This window comes from Siniperca chuatsi, linkage group LG20 (genome assembly GCF_020085105.1).
Source record: "Siniperca chuatsi isolate FFG_IHB_CAS linkage group LG20, ASM2008510v1, whole genome shotgun sequence".
Lineage (NCBI taxonomy): Eukaryota > Metazoa > Chordata > Actinopteri > Centrarchiformes > Sinipercidae > Siniperca > Siniperca chuatsi.
In genome coordinates, this window is record NC_058061.1 from 25065082 (window position 1) to 25090315 (window position 25234).

The 25234-nt window shown below is 41.5% G+C and overlaps 1 protein-coding gene across 1 annotated transcript in view; it reads left to right on the forward strand.

The window, feature by feature from the left end:
* The first annotated feature begins 9005 nt into the window (after positions 1–9005).
* The window catches only part of ipmkb (inositol polyphosphate multikinase b), a 38266-nt gene continuing 22037 nt past the window's right edge, over positions 9006–25234 (forward strand). The window contains exons 1-2 of the mRNA XM_044178328.1: positions 9006–10344; positions 22296–22381. Coding sequence (XP_044034263.1) covers positions 10107–10344; positions 22296–22381 — 324 coding nt within the window. The 5' untranslated portion in view covers positions 9006–10106. The remainder of the gene's footprint in view (positions 10345–22295; positions 22382–25234) is intronic.

A 25234-nucleotide genomic window follows, 5' to 3' on the forward strand; every position in this document is an offset into this window, starting at 1 on the left:
ACCTTCAAGAGAACGTGGGATGAGCCCAGACGGACGGGACCATACAAGGTGGTCCTAGCAACACCAACAGCTCTCAAGGTTGAAGGTAAAAACGTTTGGTTTCATTTGAATCACTGCTGCAGAGCTGAGGAGCCAGGACGAACTCTAGGTGAAATCAGAGACACGCTACGTGGAGACAGTTTTCGGCAACAGTTTGAGAAGGTGCTCTCCAGATAACAGAGGACGAGAGCTCTTTTGTGCCCCAGATAGTGGTAGTGCCTGAGGACGTAGTGTTTCCACTGTGCATTGTGAGACACAGGAACCAGTCAGCCTTACAAAGTAGCAATACCGGAGTACCTAGGCTCAGATGCAATACAAAGAATGATATAAGGAAAAGGTGTGCGGAAGTGATTGAAAATGGGACATTTGTGCCCACACGTAAAAGAGTGAACAAGTCTAAGGGGACCATGACCACAAAACTAACTGATAGCATTATGACCGTTATTCACAGAGGGTTTGCCCTACCAAGTAACTCAATGGATCACTCCCAATAGTAGATGTGTTTTGGTACTGTGGAGAACATCTGTTACTTAAAGCCACATTGAAACCAGGATGGACAGGAATTTGTACACCAGTCATGTTGACAGGGAATTTGGCTGTAATCAGACTTGATCACCAATCAACCAGGTCTAAAAGAGCATTGATAGACGATTCTGACATTTGGATTACGACCAGTGGCTGGACTGCAGGAGTACCAGAGGAACACCACATCATGACTATAGCTGACATAGATTATGGCGCCATTTTTCCATGGACCAAAACACACAAGAATTCTCATTGGATCAAGCTATGGTACAACCAGCAAAAATTTATGAATAGTAACTATCAGCCTTAGCTGGCATCAAGGCGTAGTTACGTACTACCTCCACCATGACCATGCAGAATAGATTTGTTTTAGACCAACTATTAGCTGAAGAACAAGAAGTTTGCACGTGCATTGGATCTTAGTGTTGTACAGTCATTCCAATGCACACAGATGAGGATGGCAATATAACCAACGCCATAGAGAGCTTAAGAAACCTAAGAGACGAACATGTGAATATCACTCAAGGAGCTAAAAGAGCAACGTCCTGGTGGGATTGGGTGATGTCACAGTCATGGAGAATAATATTGACTAAAATAGGAACTATTGTGGGAGTTGTGTTGGTGGTACTGATGCTAGCCACGTGCTGTGTGATCCCCATGATCCAGTGAATGATCAGGAGAATGGTAGGCGCCATAGCAGGATAGAATGTCATACTGTTAGCCAAAGACCCATTATCTCAGAATGGGTCCACAGGGAAAGATGAAATCTTCATTACACACATTAATGAGCAAATGTGCAAAGATGTGGATACTGTAGTACCATGGCAAATTCTTACCTAACTCAGACCAACCATGAAATACATGACTGATGTATGGCACACCGACCCACATAGCATGACGGTAATCATAGAAGAGATTGTGTTAAATGACAAATTTGGGAAATGGGAAAGAGGTAGATTTAGACCATTACCTATACTAGATGCCAATGGACCCTTTTTTGTAAGGAGTCAACCGTGGCGATTAGACAAAATAACCCACATGATCACACCAAAAACACCTACACAACCCAAGACCACTAATAAAGACGACCTTCCCACTCTATCAACATTTGACCTATGACAACATGGTATGGAATGACAATTACCACGCTGACAGCTACCACGCCGTGTATAAATTAGACAGGACAGTTTGGACAGAGGTAGTGGTTGTCAAGATGATGGTAGGAAACAATGTCATCTGGTCAGACACATCTCAGTTGGAAGCAATGGTGGAGCAGCTTCCTACGTCGTATGTTAGCACAGACACTGTTGGCATCAGCCTTATATTGGTCTCAGCCAAGCCCCTGACAGACTGAGGGTCCCTAATTGTATAATACAACACCGCCCAAAGGTCACCAAAAATCACTTCTCAGGAGTCATATCTCTCCTGTTTTATTTTCTCACTAACAACCTTATCCTTATATTTTCCCAATGTATTCAAGGACTGTCAAGGTAATTGTGTTTTTGTGTCTTTAATCAGAAGTTTCCTTGTGAAATGGCACCTTCACACAGGTAAAAGAATAATGGAACAATAATTCATAACCAGTCAGAGACTCTTAATGATTTCTGTGTTTTGATTATGGATCAATAGGGAACATCCCAACAACCAGCCAGGAGGAGCATGTTTTGGCTACCAAATTAACTTAACAGATAAATACGTCTACCTCTATTTTTTACTAACCCTTTACTTTGTATTTTTCAATTTTGTTGCAGACAGCAGTGGTTCGGACAGCAGGTCTACGGCTAACTTACGTACTAAGACTCCCTCACAGACATACACAACGGAGGGCCTCTCAGCCTCTCTGAGTCGCTAACATTAGTTCAGCTACAACACAGGTACCACACAGAAACTTGAGGGCCATGAATGTGCTTCCAGTGACTGTCAAAACTCCAACAGACTCTCTGTGTTTCCAACGCATGTTTAGACCACTTCTTTTTGTTGGACTGATTATGAGAGCTGAAGGTCTCAACTGTTCTCTCCTCAGGCGGACAATTTTCTTTAACATATACTGTATGTTTTGTGAATGTTGTTGTGAAATGCACTTATCGAATTTGGACAGGTTGGTAAAATATTTGTAGTAGGCTGTCAGGGAGCCTACATAGACTCCCCCGTCTCCACCCACCACAGTCGTCAGATCCCAATCACCAGACTACTAATTACATTCACCTGTCAGCAATGACCCACCTGCACTATAGAACAGCACTCATCCGGTTCACTCACTGTCTGGTCTCAACCCTACCATGTGGTTATTCCCGACTCGCTTTCCCGCTGAATAGCAACTTGTCCACTAGATTCCCCTCTGCCCATGTGTATCTTCGTCTCCTGGCTCTATTGCTCGAGAAATGCGAGTTCCACCGCCCCACAATCCAGTTCCTCGGATACGTCATAAGCGCTGATGGCATCAAAATGGACCAGGGGAAGATCCAAGCCATCCAGACTTGGCCTCTCCCTCAGACAGTCAAGGAACTCCAACGTTTCCTAGGTTTCGCAAACTTCTACCGTCGATTCATCAAGAACTTCAGTTTCATGTCCTCTCCTCTCACCTCCATGCTACGTCGCACGCCCAAGTCTCTGTCCTGGAGCTCTGGAGCTCAAGCCGCTTTCCAAACCCTAAAGGATGCCTTCTGCACTGCTCCCATTCTCACACATCTCAATCTGGAACTCCCTTTCATCGTTGAAGTTGACGCCTCCATCACCAGTGTGGGAGCAGTGCTATCCCACCGTCACGGAGAGCCTCCTCAACTCCACCCTTGCGCTTTCTTCTCGAAGAAGCTGTCCCAGGCAGAGCGGAATTATGACATCAGCAACCGGGAGCTGCTGGCTATCAAGTTGGTGCTGGAGGAGTGGAGGCACTGGCTGGAGGGAGCTAATCTCCCTTTTACTGTCATCACCGACCATAAAAATCTAGAAAACCTCTGTCCTGCCAAAAGACTCAACCCTCGCCAAGCCCGCTGGGCCCTATTCTTCACTCGTTTCCAATTCACCATCACCTATAGACCTGGAGAGAAGAATGTCAAGGCAGACTCACTCTCAAGGATCCATGCCCCCGAGGAATCCCCAACACCTGAGCACCTTCCTCCCTCCAGCCATACTCGTCAGCCCCCATCCAATGGGACTTGGATGACCAGATACGGGCCGAACCCGCTCCGCTGGGAGGCCCAGAGGGTAAAGTGTACGTACCGACCATCTTACGGAAAAACCTTCTGGGCTCTTTGCATGCTTCCCCGGGGTCTGGACACCCAGGCAGCCAGTGAACTCTCTCGCTCCTCCAGGCTCATTACTGGTGGCCCAGTATGGTCCGAGATGTCTCCCAATACGTCAACGGATGCTCAGTCTGTGCCATCTCCCGGACTCCACATCACCTTCCCGCCGGCAAACTGGTTCCACTTCCCATTCCATGACATCCATGGTCCCACGTCGGAGTTGATTTCGTCACGGACCTAACAAAATCGGATGGGTTTACCTGTATCCTCGTAGCGGTAGACCGCTTCTCCAAAGCCTGCAAGCTAATTCCCCTGTGAGGGCTACCTACCGAATTGGAGACCACAGAAGCTCTTTTCCACCAGTTGTTTCGCAACTTCGGAATTCCTGAAGAGATTGTCTCCAACCAAGCTTGATTGACATGATGCAGAGAAGGAAGGTGGACATACTGTGTCCAGGAGACCAGGTGGAAAGGTAGCAAGGCCAGAAGCTTAGGAGCAGGGTTCAAGTTGTTCTACCATGGGTCAGATAGGAAGAGAAACGGAGTAGGAGTTATCCTGAAAGAGGAGTTTGTGAGGAATGTTCTAGAGGTGAAAAGAGTATCAGACAGGTTGATGAGTCTGCAGCTGGAAATTGAAGGGGTGATGTTCAATGTTGTGAGTGGTTATGCCCCACGGGTAGGATGTGAGTTAGAAGAGAAGGAGAAATTCTGGAGTGAGTTAGATGAAGTGATGCAGAGCATCCCCAGAGGTGAGAGAGTGGTGATTGGTGCAGATTTCAATGGGCATGTAGGTGAAGGGAACAGAGGTGATGAGAATATGATGGGCAGGTTTGGTCTTCAGGACAGGAACGCAGAAGGACAGATGGTGGTAGACTTTGCAAAGAGGATGGAAATGGCTGTAGTGAACACTTTCTTCCAGAAGAGGCAGGAACATAGGGTGACATATAAGAGTGGAGGTAGAAGCACTCAGGTGGACTACATCTTGTGTAGACGTTGTAATCTGAAAGAGACACTGAGAGACCAGTGACTGTAAAGTAGTGGTAGGGGAGAGTGTAGCCAGACAACACAGGATGGTAGTGTGTAAAATGTCTCTGGTGGTGAGGAAGATGAAGAGGACAAAGGCAGAGCAGAGGACGAAGTGGTGGAAGTTGAAAAAGGAAGAATGTCGTGTAGTTTTCAGGGAGGAGCTGAGACAGACTCTGGGTGGTCAGGAAGTGCTCCCAGATGACTGGACCACTACAGCTACTGTGATCAGGGAGACAGGTAGGAGGGTACTCTGTGTGTCATCTGGAAAGAGGAAAGCGGACAAGGAGACTTGGTGGTGGAACGAGGAAGTTCAGGAGTGTATACAGAGAAAGAGGTTAGCTAAGAAGAAGTGGGACACTGAGAGGACTGAAGAGAGTACAGAGGACAAAAAGCGAGTACAGGGAGATGCAGCGTAAGGTGAAGGTAGAGGTGGCAAAGGCCAAACAGAGAGCATGTGAGGACTTGTATGCTAGGTTGGACACTAAAGGGGGAGAGGTGGATTTGTAAAGGTTGGCCAGACAAACAGATAGAGATGGGAAGGATGTGCAGCAGGTTAGAGTGATTAAAGATAAGGATGGAAATGTATTGACAGGTGCCAGGAGTGTGATGGGAAGATGGAAGGAGTACTTTGAAGAGTTGATGAATGAGGAAAATGAAAGGGAACGAAGAGTAGAAGAGGTGACTGGTGTGGAGCAGGAAGTAGCAAAGATTAGCAAGAGTGAAGTGAGGAGGACGTTGAAGAGGATGAAGAGTGGAAAGGCAGTTGGTCCTGATGACATACCTGTGGAGGTATGGAAGTGTCTAGGAGAGATGGCAGTAGAGTTTCTGACTAGTTTGTTTAACAAGATCTTGGAGAGTGAGAGGATGCCCGAGGAATGGAGGAGAAGTGTACTGGTGCCAATTTTTAAGAACAAGGGAGATGTGCAGAGCTGTGGCAACTACAGAGGAATAAAGCTGATGAGCCATACAATGAAGTTGTGGGAAAGAGTAGTGGAAGCTAGGCTAAGAGCAGAGGTGAGCATTTGTGAGCAGCAATATGGTTTCATGCCTAGAAAGAGTACAACAGATGCAGTATTTGCTTTGAGGATGCTGATGGAGAAGTACAGAGAAGGTCATAGGGAGTTGCATTGTGTCTTCGTAGATTTAGAGAAAGCGTATGACAGGGTGCCGAGAGAGGAGCTGTGGTATTGTATGAGGAAGTCTGGAGTGACAGAGAAGTATGTTAGAGTGGTGCAGGACATGTATGAGAGCTGTAAGACCGTGGTGAGGTGTGCTGTAGGTGTGACAGAGGAGTTCAAGGTGGAGGTGGGTCTGCATCAAGGATCGGCTCTGACCCCCTTCTTGTTTGCTCTGGTGATGGACAAGTGAGGTTAGACAGGAATCTCCATGGACTATGATGTTTGCGGATGACATTGTGATTTGTAGTGAGAGCAGGGAGCAGGTGGAGGAAAATCTAGAGAGATGGAGGTCTGCTCTGGAAAACAGAGGAATGAAGCTTGGCCGAAGTAAGACAGAATACATGTGTGTCAAAGAGAGGGACCCAGATGGAACGGTGAGGTTACAGGGAGCAGAGGTGATGAAGGTGCAGGACTTTAAGTACTTAGGGTCAACGGTTCAGAGCAATGGAGAATGTGGAAAAGAGGTGAAGAGACAAGTGCAAGCAGGTTGGAACGGGTGGAGAAAAGGGTCAGGTGTGTTGTGTGATAAAAGAATATCAGCAAGAATGAAAGGAAAGGTGTTCAAGACAGTGGTGAGACCAGCGATGTTGTACAGCTTAGAGACAGTGGCACTGAAAAAAAGACAAGAGGCAGAGCTGGAGGTAGCAGAGCTTAAGATGTTGAAGTTCTCTTTGGGAGTGACGAGGATGGACAGGATCAGGAATGAATATATCAGAGGGACAGCTCATGTTAGATGTTTCGGAGATAAAGTCAGAGAGGCCAGATTGAGGTGGTTTGGACATGTTCAGAGGAGAGACTGTGAATATATTGGTAGAAGGATGCTGAGGTTGGACCTGCCAGGCAGGAGGTCTAGAGGAAGACCAAAGAGGAGATTTATGGATGTAGTGAGAGAGGACATGAAGTTAATTGGTGTGAGTGAAGAGGATGCAGAGGACAGGGTTAGATGGAGGCACATGATTTGCTGTGGCGACCCCTGAAAGGGAACAGCCGAAAGGAAAAGAAGAGGAGGTCGGAAAAGGGGACTGAAATTAAGGAGTCCCAGAAAATTATGCAACATCTTTAAAGCCATTGAAAATTGTCCTTTCGAGCAAAAAAAAAACTTCCATTCTTGAGCTTGTATTTCCAAACTAGAGAAAATGTTAACCCATTTAGGTTAAGTCAGCTGATAGAGTTCAAATGCACTAGTCTATTAACATAACTCAATGCACAATTTAACTTAAGTGCATTCAGTGTAGAAACAAATAAAACAAAGTGGCTTTGTCTTTCCATTACCTGAAATGCAAGGATTAGCTTTTTATCTAATCTACTTATTCTATACCTTCATATCGGTTTCCATATAATGAGGTTGGAGAGAAAATCTCGCATCCTCCCACGAAGAAAGCCACCTTTCCCTCCTTTTGGGCGGCTTCCACCACCGGCCACAGCTTCTTCTGATTTTTCCTGTTGATTTTGCAGAGGTCCTACGCAAAGCGAAGGCCATTATCATGCAGGTACCATGCTGGCTCTTCTGCCAACAGTGTCTCTCTTCCTCTTCTCTTGCACTGTGCGCAGGCAGTCAGTGTGTGGCGTGTGGGGCAGCTTCACTGTTTCTCCAGATCTCTGGATTAGGATGTTATAGCTAGTAAAGATGTAAATAGGCTGTTTGTGCTTCTCTAATCTTGTAAATATTTAAATTGTTCGTTTGATCTTCTTCCTCCCTTTGGATATTTTAAAAAACATTTTTTTAATCTTCTCTTCTTTTTATCTTTACCTCCTCCCTCCCTTTGTTTAAAAGGACACCTTTCCTTGCCACTGTCACCAAGTGCTTGCTCATGGTGGGATTTGTTGGGTCTCTGGAAATAATATTATGAAGAGTACTGTCTAGACCTGCTCTATAGGAAAAGTGCAATGAGATAACTTCTGTCATGAATTGGCGCTATATAAATAAAATTGAATTGAATTTTTTTTGGTAACTTTTTTACTTCGATTACACATGTCCCTGTATTGAGTTTGTGATTATTTGGCCAAAGATTTCTCTATCTATGTTTTATGTCTTAAATTAAGGTGATCTCTCCCTCACTACACTAAGATGTATGTAAATTAATGTTTGATGATGTCATCAGCACACAAATGAGTGCATGATGTCATCTGGTGACTTTTAGCGACTTTTGGAGCTAGTGCTAGCTAATTTCATTGGAAGAAAATTTGGCAACACTGAACAGACTGAGAATTATAATTATCTACATGAGCTGTGCTTGTTAGGTTTTGTGGGTGTGTTAATGTCCAACTTTATGCAGCAGTAGAAGCTATGCTGAAAACAGCAAATTGTAGTTTGCTCCAAGGTAACTGAAATTTTTCTTAACAAGTATGTGGGTATTTAGTGGCTTGGCTTAGAAGTAAATTTCATATTGGTTGAAATAATGTTGCCTATACAACGTTGAAACGATGTGGATTGAAAGACCGACATCAGAAAAACTTTCATATCAGCCCCTCCACTAGACGACATATTGACCGTCAAAAGTAGAGAATTGCATTAATTTTCTAGTTGGTCTTTATTACGAAATAGCAAAGATCTGATAAGTTAATTTACCATACTTATATGGGCATACATTAAGATAATAAGCATAGACTTTTCCCTATATAAATTAACAAATGTTATTTTAACTGAAATTCTTTAATTTTAAATAATTGTGCCTATTTTGTTATCTTATACAGTTCTCTAACCCTTTGGTTTTCTCCATGGCAAACAAGATTGAGTGTAACATGTTCATTGAATAAAGGTAAGGAATATAGTTATGAATTTGCTGAGAAGCAAATGTTATATGAACAAGGGGTTACACTGCGTAGAGTTAAATTGAGTTACATAGCCTCTGTAGATATAAGGATTTAAAATATATTTATATTTGTATTATTATTGTCAACATCAGTAGTGGCGCTAGTGTTGCGAGCGGGACTTGCAGAAAATTCTACAGAAAAAACGGTGGTGCTAGCATCCAATGACAAGGACGCGTTGAAGTAACGAGCTAGCCAATCACAGAACAGTAAGGCGGGACTTGACGTAAAACTGGTGGGGTGAACAATAACGCCGCTGTTCGTTATGCGAACAGGTAGTCGCTTGTACTGACCTGGATATCGATGTATTTTAATATCATGGATTTTAGGACGACAATGCATCGTGTTTGTGCTCATATTCAACGGATAGGCCTTCGTCTTGAAGGCGGTTGTACGTCAACTGTGATGTTCCTCTCGGTCTGCTGAATTGTAAAGCGACGAAGGGATTGCTTAGCAGCTTAATGGACAGTATCGACAAGTTAGCAATCAAAACCTGGACTAAATAACGTTAGCCTCTTTATGCCATTTCGGGACTTTATTGTCTCCGATAGTCCCGCATGTTTCTCTATTTGTTGACTGGAACTGGATGTCACTCTTGAGTGTGTCGTAACATAACCATTACTGAGAGACAACAGTATTTACTTCTCTGAAGCGAGGAAGTGGATCTGCGTCAGGCTGGCTGGACTTGATAAAGAGAAGACCGGAGGTTGGGTAATTTTGCCTTCATAATAGAGGCGCCAAATATATTAGTTTGACTGCTTCATAATGAAGTTTGGGATTTGAGATAGTAACGCTTGGACAAAACGACAGCCGACTTTTTATTAGCAACATAATTCCCCGTCTTAATTATTACCGTGGTACACTGCAGTATCTATAAGTCTCCATTCGTTTTATTTTGGAAGCTTCGAACGGAAATCGTGCTTGGGTCTGCTGTGTTAGACACTGGTTGGAAGAGGGATGTGGCCAGGATGTATTTATGCTGCTGTTCAAGATATGAAAATCATTGAATTAGCGCTGCTTCGGGAGCCCTGCTTCACCACCGGACACAGCGGCTGTTACGACAGTGTTACGGTCTGTGGTTATTGTCGGTGGTCGAACACGATCGAACCTGCTGAACTGGACTATTTGCATGAAGGCTTCTCAACCTCACGCCCAAACATTGTGTGTGCGGGGCTGTATTATGTGCTTACGTAATAAAAGTATGTGAATCGATACAGTCACATCGTTGACTTTTTTTAATTTTTTCTTGGACAAAGACGTGTTTTTCCCCATTTTGATTTTCACAAATGTCAACAACTCAACGTCAAGTGATGATGGAGTCCTCTCTAGCTCTCGGCATACTGGAACTGACCCCCAGTTCAGCCGCTGTTGGGGTCAGTCTGACCCCGCGGCTCACTGGCGGGCCCCCCGCGAAAGAGAAGTGCGGTCAGCGGCCACTGGGGCCACAAGGCCAGGCTCACCTGAACGGCTGCGTCCCGCTGTCGCATCAAGTGGCGGGGCACAAGTATGGAGTGGATAAAGTGGGTAAGTAAACTGGACAAGAGATCTTTTCTTATTTCCCTGCAATTAGAACTTATGGCACAAAACATGACTTCCTTTACGCATTTTTTTCATCAAGACCTGGAAACTGAATGTTACTTGTAACATCTATATGTGACTAAGGGCATTATATAGTGGGTGCAGTGGAAAATTCGGCCTAAAATAATCCACCAAGCAGTTTCTTATCAATATAAACACTCAACTTTCTTCACACTGCTTGCATCTGCCACCCATGGTATATTATTGGAAAAAGGTTCTGGGATGATCAATTAACCTAGAAGTGAAATATAAAATTTGGGTTTTAGTAAGTTTTATTTGCTGTATAATGTATCCCAAACCAAAGTGTGGATGACAAAGTAACACAGAAAATGTCTTCGCTTTTGCTCTACCAGATATGTTGTATGTACGGTAGGTAACAGTAAATTGGGAGATTTTGTAATAGATGTTTGGCATGGTGATTTATTGTTTTTATTTTTATATGAGCACCTGTCTCACTCTGTCACTACTAATCTACACCAATTACATCTTCACATGTGGGTCCCTGCACTAAATCTGATCAGAGATAGTTTGTGGATTTGTGACCATGACATCCCTGCTCCGTGGCCTCTCTAGTATTCACTGACACTCACATTCATGCACACAGAACACCTGACATTATCAAAGCTTCCATTGTGTGTTATCAGGCGAGGTGTTGAGCTGAATTGATTGTGCATGATACAGTCAGCAGCTGGTGTTAGTTACAGTACCTTCTCAGATTGATGAGTCATTGCTAGTCAGTCAGTTAACTTGATGAATTGCAACCTCCTGGAAGAGGCATCTTTATGTTGTGTGGTTCTTTTGTGGTGTGAAAGCAAAGCAGACCAACCACTGGACTGTGATAGTAGTAGTTATGTGTTTTAGCATACATTCAGAAGCTAAACATGTATATCCATCTGCTGATTATGAAGTGATCTGAATTAGCAACATACTTTATACAGGATCAAATGGTAACCATTGTAACGTATGCATGTCAGCACGGGAGTGCAGGGCTTTCCCCTGAAACATTAGAAAGTGAAAATCAGTTAAAAAGACGTATTGACTTTGTGTCATACTCCATGTATTTTACCAGTTCCTCTGTAAAAACTTAATGACACACTGTAACTATCCTCCAATAATATTAGACTCCTCTTTTTCATCCTGTTTCTGTCTGTCATTATTACGATATGTGAGCTCCAATTTCAGTCCTAACTAATACTGCTCATAATCAGTTATTGCTTCATGGACTCTGTGACACCAGAGAAGATAAATAAAGCCATCAGGTTCAGTTAAGTGCTGCATGACCTGCTGTCAGTCTGTTTAATTTGATTTTCCTCTGTGGGTTAGTTGGTAATAAGTCAGTGTAAACTCAAAATGGAGCAGAACTAAAAGGAAATAATGTATCACTTTTTCTAGGGCAAAAATGATAATTAATCGATTATGTGATCAACAGAAAATTAATAATAATCGATTAATCATTAGTCATTTTTCAAGCAAAAATACCAAACATTACCTAATTTCAGGTTATCAGTTGTGATGACTTGCTGCTTTTCTTTGCCTTATGTCATAGTAAACTGAATATCTTTGGGTTTTGGGACTGCTGGCCAGACAAAACTAGCAATTTGAAGACATCAGTTTGGGCTTTAGGAGACTATCATGGGCATTTTTCACAAATTGCTGACATTTATAGACCAAATTATTAATCGATAAAATAATTGGCAGATTAATCCATAATGAAAATAATGGGAAGTTTCTTATAATATGCTTTGTTATACTGTATATTTGAACCAAGAGGTCCAATGAGTAAAGTAGGGTTGCACCGATCCAACCTTTTTCTGTCCTGATATAAATTTTGATACCTCACCTTTCTTTTTCCCAAATTTAAAATGTGTGTCTCTTACTGTGTGGAACTAGCTGGAACCATCATTAGAAGAGTCACTTGACCTGGATCCAAATTGTCTAATATCTCAGAATTGTTTAGCTCCACCACTCAGTTCTTCTTATCAATGCCTGTCACTAATTAATTAGTCGATCGACAGAAAATTAATGTACAACAATTCACTTATAAAGTAAAATTGCAAAACTTTCTCTGGTTCCAACTTCTCCAGAGTGAAGATTGGCTGTTTTTATATATTATATATTGAATATATTTGGGTTTCAGACGGTTGGTTGGCCAAAACAAGACATCACCTTGGCCTCTCCGATGGGAATTTTTCACTGTGTTCTGACATTCTATAAATTAAAGGATTCATCAATCAATTAAAATAATAGCTGATTCATCACTAATGAAAATAATCATTAATTGTAGCCCTAAACCTAACTGAAATTCACAACTCCAGCAATCTCGGAATTGGACAATGGCCAATATTTCGGGGCTTCCGGTGTAGTCAGTGGATATCCGGATGACGGATATCTGGGCCAAGATTTCCTCTTCTGTGCACCGGTCATTGTTTACAGTCCAATTAGCAATCTCGGAACCCATCGGCTATCCTCTGACAACGAATGCAAATAAATAAAAAAAAAAAGGCTAATAAAAGCTCATCTCTAGGGTTCCAGTATTGATAAAAAGCTAAATCGTCATCAGACGATAGCCGATGGGTTCCGAGATTGCATTTCACTCGCTTAAACAAATGAACACAAACCTTTGTGGCTTTGTGGTATCGCTATTTTTCAGCATAGACTGCAAGGCAGACACAGACATCGAAGCTGGGTACATGAAATAAACCAGGCAAGGACACAACTGGGAGAGTATCATAGTGTGGTCCATGAACTGGTTTACTGACTGTGGAGCCGGTCTGATCACCGGATTGGCCACCGCAGCATGACGTCAGGTTGCGTCTCTGAAACCATAGTGTTGTCTACTCATCAGTAAGGAGAGCTTTTTAATATATTTTGTCCTTGTAGCTGTTTAATATAAAGCCATAAAGTCGTCTTCCTGCTATCTTAGAAATTCCACTGATTAATAAGTGTTTGAGAAAATGTTTATCTTAGAATCTGGGCTTATTTTACGTCGATTGACGGTGCCAGTGTGTGTGTTTTATTTTTATCATGTTGGAGTTTAAACCTACAGTTTTGCACTTCAATATGTAAACCTTTGTTTACAATTTATTTTGTGCTGCATTGTGCAATGACAAACAGTTTGTCAAAATAAAATTAACTCATTAAATGGTCTGTTTGATTTTTTTTTTGGGAGGAAAAGTCATCGTTAAGATTAATTGATTAATCAGTAAAATAGTCAATAGATGAATCAATTAGAAAAATTGTTGTTAGTGGCAGACGAGTCTCTAACGTATTCTGTAGAATATTTCAGCAAGGTTTTTTTTCTCAATGCCTCCTCTCTTTCTGCAGTGTCCACTCCCAAATAGAAGACGAAAGAGGCATTCATCGAAGCAGTGATACAGTATATTTGACAGTAATGTGGAATGATCTTATCTTAATCCCTCCTTGGGCTTGGTAGTGAACAATCATTAACCCCTTAAGTCTCCACAACAGTTGTAGAACGAGTACTGGAATTCTGTTCACCTTGTACTTCTGCTGACTGAAAAATTTTCCTGCTCACTCCTCCTCCCACTGCTGTTTCCCTAGGCCTCCAGTCCACTTCTCTACCATAGGTCTTTGTTTAAGTGTGTGTTAGTGATGGGCAGTTATGTGCCATGTAGGGCTGAAAGTGTGGAGGTTTTCATTGACCACTGACTGAAGCATGTGCTTTCATTCATTATTTCTGTTTCTCTTTTACAAGTGATCTGATTTAGTCTTTGGTTGGATTGAAAACCTACAAGACCCTCTGTGACACATGGTTTTTCATACCTGGTGTAGCTCCAGAACAGATCAAAAGTGTTTGACTGACTGGTTCTTAAAGAGGAAGTTTGTAGTTAAAGAGCCAGGCTCATATGTGACTGAAAGCGCCACATTGTGCCCTCTGTCTTGGACAGTGCTAATTAGCAGGAAGATGTATGGTGGTGATTACACTCCAGTTTAGGCAGAAAATGGAGTTCTCCAGAGTAGTGCATAAGTGGTACTTTGTAGTCATTTGTTCTTGTCTTATTATTTGAGTCTGAAAAGAAAACAAAATATGTTGAAAGCAAATCCAACTTCATTTCAGCTGATCTAGGCTGCCATGAATTTTCTTGTGGTGAGGTATTTTGTATTTATCTAAAAGATCCGTATCAAGATCGTTTGTTTGTTTACGTGTTTATGTTTAAAAAATGACTATCGGCTAAGATATTGTTGTTGTTGGATTTTTTTAAACTCCCAAATATCGATAACAGCATCAGCTCGGCTATAATGGCTAATGTAATTTGTCAAGCTTAGCCACACTTTTGGGTGTTAGCTCTGGGGTATGAATTCAACTTAGTCTGGCTCTCTCGGGGTTACATGGCTTCACAGAGCCTAACATCTGTAATCCTGGATAACTAGTGCCAGCGGTTTATCAACTGGCTCAGTTAAGTCGCTCAGTTAGTCCAGCTCTATGTTCACATGAAAGAGTTCTTAATTACAGGCCAGCCACATGCGACATCATTAGAATCATAACTGAAGTACTTAATATGACGTGATGAAACAGTGATACCGTGGGCAAATTAGAATATTATGAAAGCAAAAATATGAAATTGAGCGAGGTAAAATATGTACAATAAGGCTTAGGCTATAAATAAGTGTGGGAATTATGTCTTGATAGATGACCTATCTATACCTATCTCTGCCAAGCTAGAGCAGAGTGCAAAAGTACAGATAGTCTGTTTAAAAAAAAATAAAACAACAAAAAAGCAAAAGACGGAACGGAAAAGAGAGTTGGACTGGTGAAACAAAATTAGATGATTGGTGGACGCTTCACCTATGGGTAATGTCACAGAGACTACGTCCATGTTTTATACAGTCTATGGTTTTAATCTGATCCTCTGACGTTAATTAGACATGCAGCATAGGTTATCATGGTGATTTACCCCAGTTAACAGTGAGCCAACATCGTGATGTGTTAAACCTACAGATAGCTAGGTTTAATTTTGCTTTGTCATACAGGCCCCTCCGCCTTATTGTAAACTTTACATGTGCTTTAGTGTGTATGTAACTTGTGATGGAGATGGGAGCACAGTAGGTTCAAAATGTGCCACTGAAAGATGTATTCCAGAATGTGGAACCAGTTCCAGTTCAGGTTCCAGTTTAGGTTCAAATTCAAAACTGTTTCTTCATACTCCACCTGAAAAGCTAGTGATGATTATTTTTAGATCGAAAACAGGTGCTGTTTTCAGATAAAAATGACAGTTAGTAGGTTTTCCAGCAACAAAGAGAAGAATGCTTACATATGTGATTTTGAATTTGTCAGGGGTCCTCCCATGAATTCTGGGGCAACCCCTGTCAATAAAAAAAGGGTTTAATAAGCTAGAAAGGGCCCAGAGGTTATGTCAGTACTGTCAGGAAACTTGAAACTTTATATGCAAATCTGAGTTTTTGCCATAAGAGCACTGTTGGTGTCTGTGTGTGCTTGTGTATATGTGTGCGTGTGTGTGTGTGGTTAGATCATAATGTATTTACAGCGTCTGAAGCAAGACAGAAAGGCAAAGGTGAAAGTCCGGCTGTGTTACTCCACAGACCTCACCTGTCAGCTGCTCCATGTTTATTCTTCATGTTGAAGGTGGGCAGACCTTTATAACCTTTTAACCTGAAAGCTATTTTCAAAATGATTGCCAGTCAGTTCTGTATTAGATTATAAAAGAACCTCCAAAGGATGGTTGGTCATCATGGTTTGAGTAATATGGTGTAGAGAACCAGTACCAATACTTTTGTAATGAAGCTGCTGACAACCGATACTTTATTTGATATTTATCAGGGTGGAGAAGCAACTGAAACAGCATTTAGAGTAGATTGTCAGACACTAAAACTACCTATAAAACCCCACAATGATGGCCTCTGTTTTGAGGGAGGTAAACATTAACACTGTCCTTCCTCAAACCAGAGGCGTCCATCTCTTTCCTCTCATATGTGGCATAGTGTACCAAAGCAATATAGTATCACTTTAGGCGATGTTATACAATTTAGTCCTGCACCTAACGATTATTTTTTTGATTAGTCGATTAATCTAACAACTATGTAAGTATGTACTGCAGGGCATTATTCTGCAACAAACAATATATTTGTATATTGAAAATATTATATATATTTGATATTCTACTTAATTCTCCCCCTTATTATAGTCTGTCCTCACAAACTACTTTAATCTGTTCACCAAAACAACGGCATAAGTAGGCCTACATTAAACAGGAGACTGTCTCTCTCTCTGTTATGTTTCTCTGCAGAGCATGTGCGACTGGGGGAACGGGTAGAGCAAGGGGAGATTGCCCACCAGTTAATCGATCGCGGTGCTAAAATAGGTTGCCCGATATACTTTGGCGGCCGTTAATATACCTGGGTGGCCTGCCCTAGTAAAGTGTATGTGTGGGAAGTACTCCGTTTAGATGATCGTGGACAAGGTTTTTTAGCTCCAGCTTGTTCTCTGGGAGAATTCGTGCTTTGACCGGGCACAGCCATACTTCATAGGCTTGATTGTCAATTTAATGTAGAATTGATGATGGATTGAATCATTGGCAATGTCTATCTAGCTACCTGTGCTTGACGATATATTTATTTATTTATTTTGGGCCCGAAAAACACTGCCATGGTGAATTCTAAGGTGTAATACATGTATACTGTATTTTATTTTAATTCATTCTGTCTGTAGCCTGCCACACATTTACAATTTGATGCGTCTTCTACCTAGCAGGGCTACGGCTGCACAATTTTTCAGAACAGATCATTCTAAGACAGAGCTAAAAAGTACCGTTAAAGCTTGTCTCCTTGTTGTAGGCTAATAAACATGTGCGTAGCGAGTGTGTGGTTGAGTACAAGTGAGAGAGAGCAAGGAGTGAGTGAGAGAATGAGCGGCAGAAAGGTGATGGTGAATGGAGCAGAGGAAAAGGTTAGCAGTAAGTTGTCAATATGGCTGTAAATGTGCAGTGTAGGTTACAGCACTTAATAAATGCTGCAGCTTCTCAAGACCAAGAAAAGTTATGTTATGGGGGTTATGCCCGAAGCCTGGTAACAACCCCCGCCTACATTTTAAGAGTACTCTCTGCGGTGGAAACGCAAAACAGATCAATGATAATAATATTAAAATAATATTAGTAAAGTGATTAAGTAATTCAATAGCATGCATCTCCCCCGGCCCGATAGAATCGTCAATTGCAAATTGCTAGGGGGCTCGATGGGTCAATGCAGCTGTGCCCACGATGACGCAAGCCTAACTTAATTTCAATGCGCTGACGCATGTTATGCGAATTTACGTATTTCCGCAATCGATGACGTCGATGAATCGCCCAAGCCCTAATAAATTTTGAAATATTATTTCAGTTTATTACAACGTGGGTCTTATTTTCAAAACTTTAGTCACCATTTTAATCAGTTGGAACAACATTATAGTCACCAAAGTAACTGCTGAGATCTGGGAACGCAGTGACATCATGTGTTAAGCTAAAATCCCGCAATGCTGCTTTAAAGAAGTGCCGTCATTATGCCGGCTTTGCTTTTTTACACTGAACCAAACAATGCCGACATAATGCTGCCCCAGTGTGTGATTTAGATAGCATGCTGGCGTTCTGGAAGCAAAAGAGGTGTGACGTGTAACACAACAGCGTCGGCGTATTTCCACTGCTTGGTACAGCTCGACTCTACTCGCATTTGGTACCTCTACTTCTTTTCCACTGCAGATAGTACCTTCTCAATGTAGACAGAGCTGATCGTCATAGCGACGCTATTCCAGCAGTTAGGAAACAACACACAGGAGCTTTACGCTGGCCTTGAGACGTACGCTGTACATTTACTGACAGCTTCACTGCTCATCTTTTCCTCTTCATCGCTGCATTCACCGTCTCTCTGCCACTCTCTCTCTCCCTCAACCACACACTCACTATGCACACGTGAGTCCCGTCCTGCCGGATCACCCTTTTTACACAGAAGTTGATTCAGCTCTGTAACTACCTCCGCTGTCAACTTTATTTGTGTAGCGCTTTTCACAAACATAAGTCACAAAGTGCTTTACAAAAACATTAACATATGAGAAAGAAAGATGATATGACCACCCGAGCCACATGAAGAAAAGTACAACTAAAAATACAGTACGTAATAAAAATACACAATAAATACATAGTACGTAAAAAAAAAAAAAAAAATTAAAAAAAAGCATAATGAATACATAAGATGCAGACCTGGTGCATACAGGTTACCCAAACACCTGTCTAAAAAGGCATATCTTTAACTGCCTTTTAAAAGAATCCACAGAATCAGCAGACTGTAAGGGTGCGGGTAGAGCATTCCATAGCTTAGGTGCTATGGCCTCATAAGCTCGATTACCACAGGTCTTAAGCTGAGTGCATGGGACACATATGCAGGAGCCAAACCGTGCAATGCTCTGTAAGTAATAGTGAGAATTTTAAACTGAATCCTATATGCAACAGGGAGCCAGTGAAGAGATCTTAGTATGGGGTAATGTGAGACTGCCTGTTTGATCTAGTCAGTAATCTTGCGGCAGCATTCTGGATTGCCTGCAAACGATCAAGGGCAGACATGCTAAGTGAGGGGAAAAAAACAGAACCAAGCCCTGAGGGACACCACAAGACAGTGGAGAGGAATCGGACACAAATCGGGCAAATAACTGGCAAAACTTTTCAAAATAGAATAATAATAAATAATAAAACTTTATTTATAGAGCACTTACCAAAACAAAGTACAAAGTGCTTCACAAAAAGAGAAATAAAATACCACAGTGAATGATAAAATATAAAAGAAATAAAATACATAAAAGCAATTACAATAACAGGATTTGCTTTCCGATAAAAATGTGTTTTGAGAATAGACTTAAAAGAAGACACTGACTCAGACAACCTAATTTCTTCTAAGTTGTTCCAGAGCTTCGGGGCCCTGATGGCAAAAGCTCTGTCCCTCTTAGTTTTCATCCTGGACTCAGGAACAGACAGAAGACCCCTGCCCGAAGATCTCAAACTACGTGAAGGTTCATAAGGGATTACAAGGTCTAAAATATAGTCTGGAGCCAGGAACAGGTGTAATGTGATCGTACATCTTGGTCCTGGTTAAAAGCCTAGCAGCTGAGTTTTGTACAGTCTGCAGAGTTTTTTGATTAAGACAAGTAAACAGACTGTTAAAATAATCAAGGCATGAGGAGATAAAAGCATGTACAAAAGTTTCTGCATCACTAAAATTTAAAATAGATCCGGTTTTTGCAGTGTTTCTGAGGTGATAAAAACATGATTGGACAAGCTCAGTGATATGTTGCTCAAAACATAAATTACTATCAAACAGGACACCATGATTTCTTGCAACAGGCTTGCTACGTTGTGACAGGTTACCAGTAGATGGCAGTATTTGTTTAGTGATATGTTGGGGCCCAATAACAATGACTTCATTTTTATTTGAGTTGAGCTGTAGAAAATGTATTGACATCCAATTTTTTTGTCAGACAGGCAGTCCTGCAGAGAACTCTGTGTACTAAGGTCAGTGGGCTTGACAGGGAGGTACAACTGTGTGTCATCCGCATAACAATGAAAAGAAAAACCATGTCTGCAGATGACATCACCCAAGGGAAGCATGTATAAGGAGAACAGTATTGGACCCAGAATTGAACCTTGAGGCACACCGTACTTGATAATAGAGAAGGGTGACATGAAGTTAAGTTATAAATGCTGACACAGAATTTCCTATTGGACAGATGAGAACCAGTCTAGTGCAGTGCCAGATATGTTAATGACTTTGAGAAGGGCGTCTCAGTGCTGTGGTGCTGAGCCAGTAGACAGAATCTTGAAATAAAAGGTAGTTTGAATAGTTGTCTCAAACCCAGGTTAAAACATAATTAGTAAAAGCTGTTAAAAATAATTAGTAAAAGTGTGGCCACGGGAATGAGTTTAGCCCATGTTGTTGAAAGTTAAGAGTTAGTGATATTTAAAAAATCAGCAGCAGGGGCATTAGAAAAGTCACCAACATGAATATTAAAATCACCACAAAGAACAATTCTATCATAATTTAAAACAAGACTGGATAAAAACTCAGGTCCGCTGAACTAGCCTACCACAACAGCACAACGTCTCTGCTTCAGCATCTCAGCAGAAAGCTTAATGTTACAATCTATGCATCCAATCCACAGAGAGGACCCGACACAAGGTGTATGGCTAGTAAAGAATGTAGGCTACGTTAATTTTGGCTATATGTAATGGCTAGTTGACAATGTAAATCAATGTGGTGGCTAGTTATGATGTCCCTAAGGTTTTGTTCAAGATATTTTTTTTTTTTTTGCATTTTGGGTAAACTTTCGAGAAAATATCACAGGTTTGGGCATATGGGTCGAAAACTGACAAAGCAGCATTCTGAATAGACTAAGTTAATAATGTACAGAAACTTTGCATGCATTCCACTTTCTCTTCTCCTCTCTTTCTCAATCTCTCTCTCTCTCTCTCTCTCTTAAACACACACACGCCAGTTGGATTCCAGCAACAGGAGTACAGGTTTCTTTAGTCTAGATCTTCCCATGGGTCAGGGGAGAAAGAGAGCACCCTGGAATAAAATCCTAGGATTTCTTTTTTGAAGAAGAAATTAAATTTGCAAAGTAAGCACTCTGGGCTTCTTTTACTAATGAATTAAAATAATATTGGAGATCTTTGAGATATGGGCGATGCACTTCTAGCCCAGTGGCTTTCCATAGCTGTTCAGTCCTGTAACACTTTTGTCCCAGGCAGCGGACAGCGTCTGTCATACACGGAGAAGTGTTGCAGATAGCCCTAGTCCTGACCTTTTTTAAAAGGTGCCACTTTGTCCAGTGACATGGATGCTCATTAAAAGATTGTTAATTGTTAATCACTGTACATTGTTAAATCAGTATTCATATTAAACTAGGTACTTTCATTGCATGCATCCCAGGTCAACGCTATCAACATAATAACATATTTCTGACCTGCTAAGAGTACCTCTGCCGCTTCAGCAGAATTCGCCTGGTGTTTCCTGTTTCTTAGTTGTAAGTTTAAAAAAAAATTGCTGTAATTTCCATGTGTGTGTGAGCAGCTTAGGAAGTAATTGATACAATTGTATAAATATCACAGTAAAAATGTGCTGAGAACTGATCAGCTGTACTCTCAGTAATGATGCGGGAACGCAATGTGTGGGCGAGCGTCAGAAAGTGATGGTGAATGCGAGCGGAGCAGAGGAAAAGGTTAGCAGTGAAGTCAATCTGGCAGTAAATGTACAGTGTAGATTACAGTGTTAGCCTTTCCTGCTAGCTTCCGCTGTCTGGGCCTGGTGTCTTCCTGGTCTTCTGTCTCTGAAAGAGCTGATACACATCCTCTTCTGCCTGTATGTCGGGAGAAGATGAACCAGACAGTGATCAAAGCTCTTTATTTTCCTCTCAGTAGCACATTTCTTAATAAATTTCACTTTCTCCATATGGACAGATTCTACTTTTTGTTATTATGTTCTTACACTTCCACTTAGTGTTTTTTTTTGTCCACCCTCTGTCTTCATCTCTTTACTTATATTGTATTGCTGCTGTCTAAGTTGTGTGTGTGCTTGATAAATGTCAGTATTTGATACAATATTTAACATTAACCTAAGGGTGTGAACTCTAAACTGTTTATGGTTAAATGAACAATATATTTGCAATGATTACAATGATTTACTTCTGAATGAACTGTTGAGTAACATTTAATTGAGGTGACTGGAAATCATAATTTTACTGTACTTCAGTACTGTACCACTGATACTAAAACATGTCCTGTGGCCTTTTGTCAGCTGTTACTTATTATTCTTTACTGCTTAAAGCACCAAAATCCTTACTATGCTTTACTTTGCTAAACATTGCTTTGATTGAAGTGCCATCTTTGTGTTTGTTGCAGGTATTTTACAGCATCCAGATGGAACAGTCCTGAAACAGCTTCAGCCTCCACCCAGAGGTCCACGAGAGATGCAGTTTTACAGCATGGTAATACCTATGCATTCATAACCTTTATACTCTCACACAATCACATACAGAAGGGGGACACAACAGTGTGAACACCTGTAAAATATACTTATGGCTCATTATTTTCAGTTGATATGTCTTCATAAATATAAAAACAAGTGTTCATATATTTATTAGTGGGAATGCTGATTAAACATTGTTTTATTGTATTCTTTCTTATTTTTCTTATTCTTCTTCCATACGTTTTTTCCATCGCTACAACTTCTGCATACTTTCAACTACAGAAACCATTCAGCTATCAAAATGTTCAGCTGTTTAAGGACATGGGTGCTTCTATATAGCTTTTTTCTACTTTTTAAAATATTAAGCTTTTTTTCAACAATTTTTTACAATGTAAGTCAATGGAGCAATTTGCACAATGCAAATACCACCTAGAATTGTACAACAGTCTTTACTACTACTGCTACTGCTGCTACTGCCACTATAGTCTTTACTAATTCTACTGCCACCACTACAGTCTTTATTACTTCAGTCTTTAGTACTACTACTACTTCTACAGTCTTTACTACTTCAGTCTTTAGTACTACTACTCCTACTTCTACAGTCTTTACTACTACTACTGGTACTACTACTACTACTGCTACTACAGTGATTAATACTGCTGGTACTACTACCACTACTACTGCAGTCTTTACTACTACTGGTACTACTACTACTACTACTGCTACTACAGTCATTAATACTGCTGGTACTACTACCACTACTACTGCAGTCTTTACTACTACTGGTACTACTACTACTACTGCTACTACAGTCATTAATACTGCTGGTACTACTACCGCTACTACTGCAGTCTTTACTACTACTACTACTACTACTACTCCCACTACAGTCTTTTACTACTCCAACTATTACTACTATAGTCTTTAATACTACTACTGCTACACTCTTTACAACTACTAGTCTTTACTACTACTACAACTACTAGTCTTTACTACTACAACTACTACTATAGTCTTTACTACTACTACTTCTACTGCTACTACTGCCACTACAGTTTTTTACTACTCCAACTATTACTACTATATTCCTTACTACTACTACTGCTACACACTTTACAACTACTAGTCTTTACTACTACGACTACTACTGCTACTACAGTCTTTTACAGTCTGTGGCCTAGTGGTAGAGCGCGTCGTCCACCAATCGGAAGGTCGGCGGTTCAATCCCGGCTTCCCTCAGCCCACTAGGTGTCCTTGGGCAAGACACTGAACCCCAAATTGCTCCCGAGGGCTGTGCCTTCGGTGTGTGAGTGTGTGTGAATTATTAATTATGTTCTTTGTACTGATGAGCAGTTCTGCCATCAATGTGTGAATGGGGTGAATGCGATATGTAGTGTGTGAAGCGCTTTGAGTGGCCAGAAGACTAGAAAGACGCTATACAAGTACAGTCCATTTACCTACTATGTACGATCTTCGAACCCACAAATGCAGAACACACTAGTAGTCTTTACAACCAATTCACACTTTATTTAGATGTTAGCAGGAATAGTGGGAAGGAGTGTAGTTGTTCGGAGCGAAGCCTTCGGCGTCAAACTTGATAACCCTGGAAGACTAGCATTGATTCCAACTTGGAGCCTGAAGCAGCGGTCACCCGTCTGACTTGACGCTGCGTGGGTCTGGACAGGCAGACTGGTCCGTGAGGCAGGATGGAGGCGATACCATGTAGACCTGGGCTGGCCGTGGGGGCGAGGTGGTGGTGGTGTGTTGAGAATGACAGTCGGCAGAACCCAGATCACGGAGCAGGTAAGATGCAGAGGGTCTGGCTCTGTGGTGGAGTGGTAGGAGACAGACAAAGTGGAACTGTCAGAGACAGGCAAGGTGAAGGTGGCTGGAGAGATAGGCAGGCAAACTGACAGGAATCCAGGTAACGAAAGGAACTGTGATCACCGGCACAGGATAATCAATGTACGGGGACGATCTGGCGTTGGTGTAGTGGGAGAGCCTGGTATTTAAGCTGTGGAGACTGATGGGTTGATAGAAGACAGGTGTGCCGGTGATCAGCAGCAGGCGGGGAACCATGTAGCCAGACCAGAACACATATGCGCGCACACACACACACACACACACACACACACACACACACACACACACACACACACACACACACACACACATATCTAAAGAAGAGTCAGGGACACACAAGAAACACAAGGGATGGGGAGGATAGGGTGGCTGACTATAACACATTTACCATTTACTACAGTGTTTACTACTACTACTGCTGCTATTACTACATTCATTAATACTACTACTGCTGCTACTCTCTTTACAACTACTACAGTCTTTACTATTACTACTGCTACTACTGCCACTACTACTACTACTACTGCTACCACTACTGCTACTAACGACACTACAGTCTTTACTACTTCAATTATTACTACTATAGTCTTTACTACTACTACTGCTGCTACAGTCTTTACTACTACTACTACTACAACTACTGCCACTACAGTCTCTACAATAACTATTACTGCTAAAGTCTTTACTACTACTACAACTACTACTATAGTCTTTACTACTACAACTACTACTACAGTCTTTTCTACTACTACTACTACTACTGCTACTTTTGCCACTACAGTCTTTACTACTACTACTACTAGTACTACTACTACAGTCTTTACTACTACTACTACTACTAATACGGTCTTTACTACTACGGTCTTTAATGCTACTACTACTATAGTCTTTACTACTACTACCGCTACTATTACTACATTCATTAATACTACTACTGCTGCTACTCTCTTTACTACTACTACTACATTCTTTACTATTACTATTGCTACTACTGCCACTACTACTACTA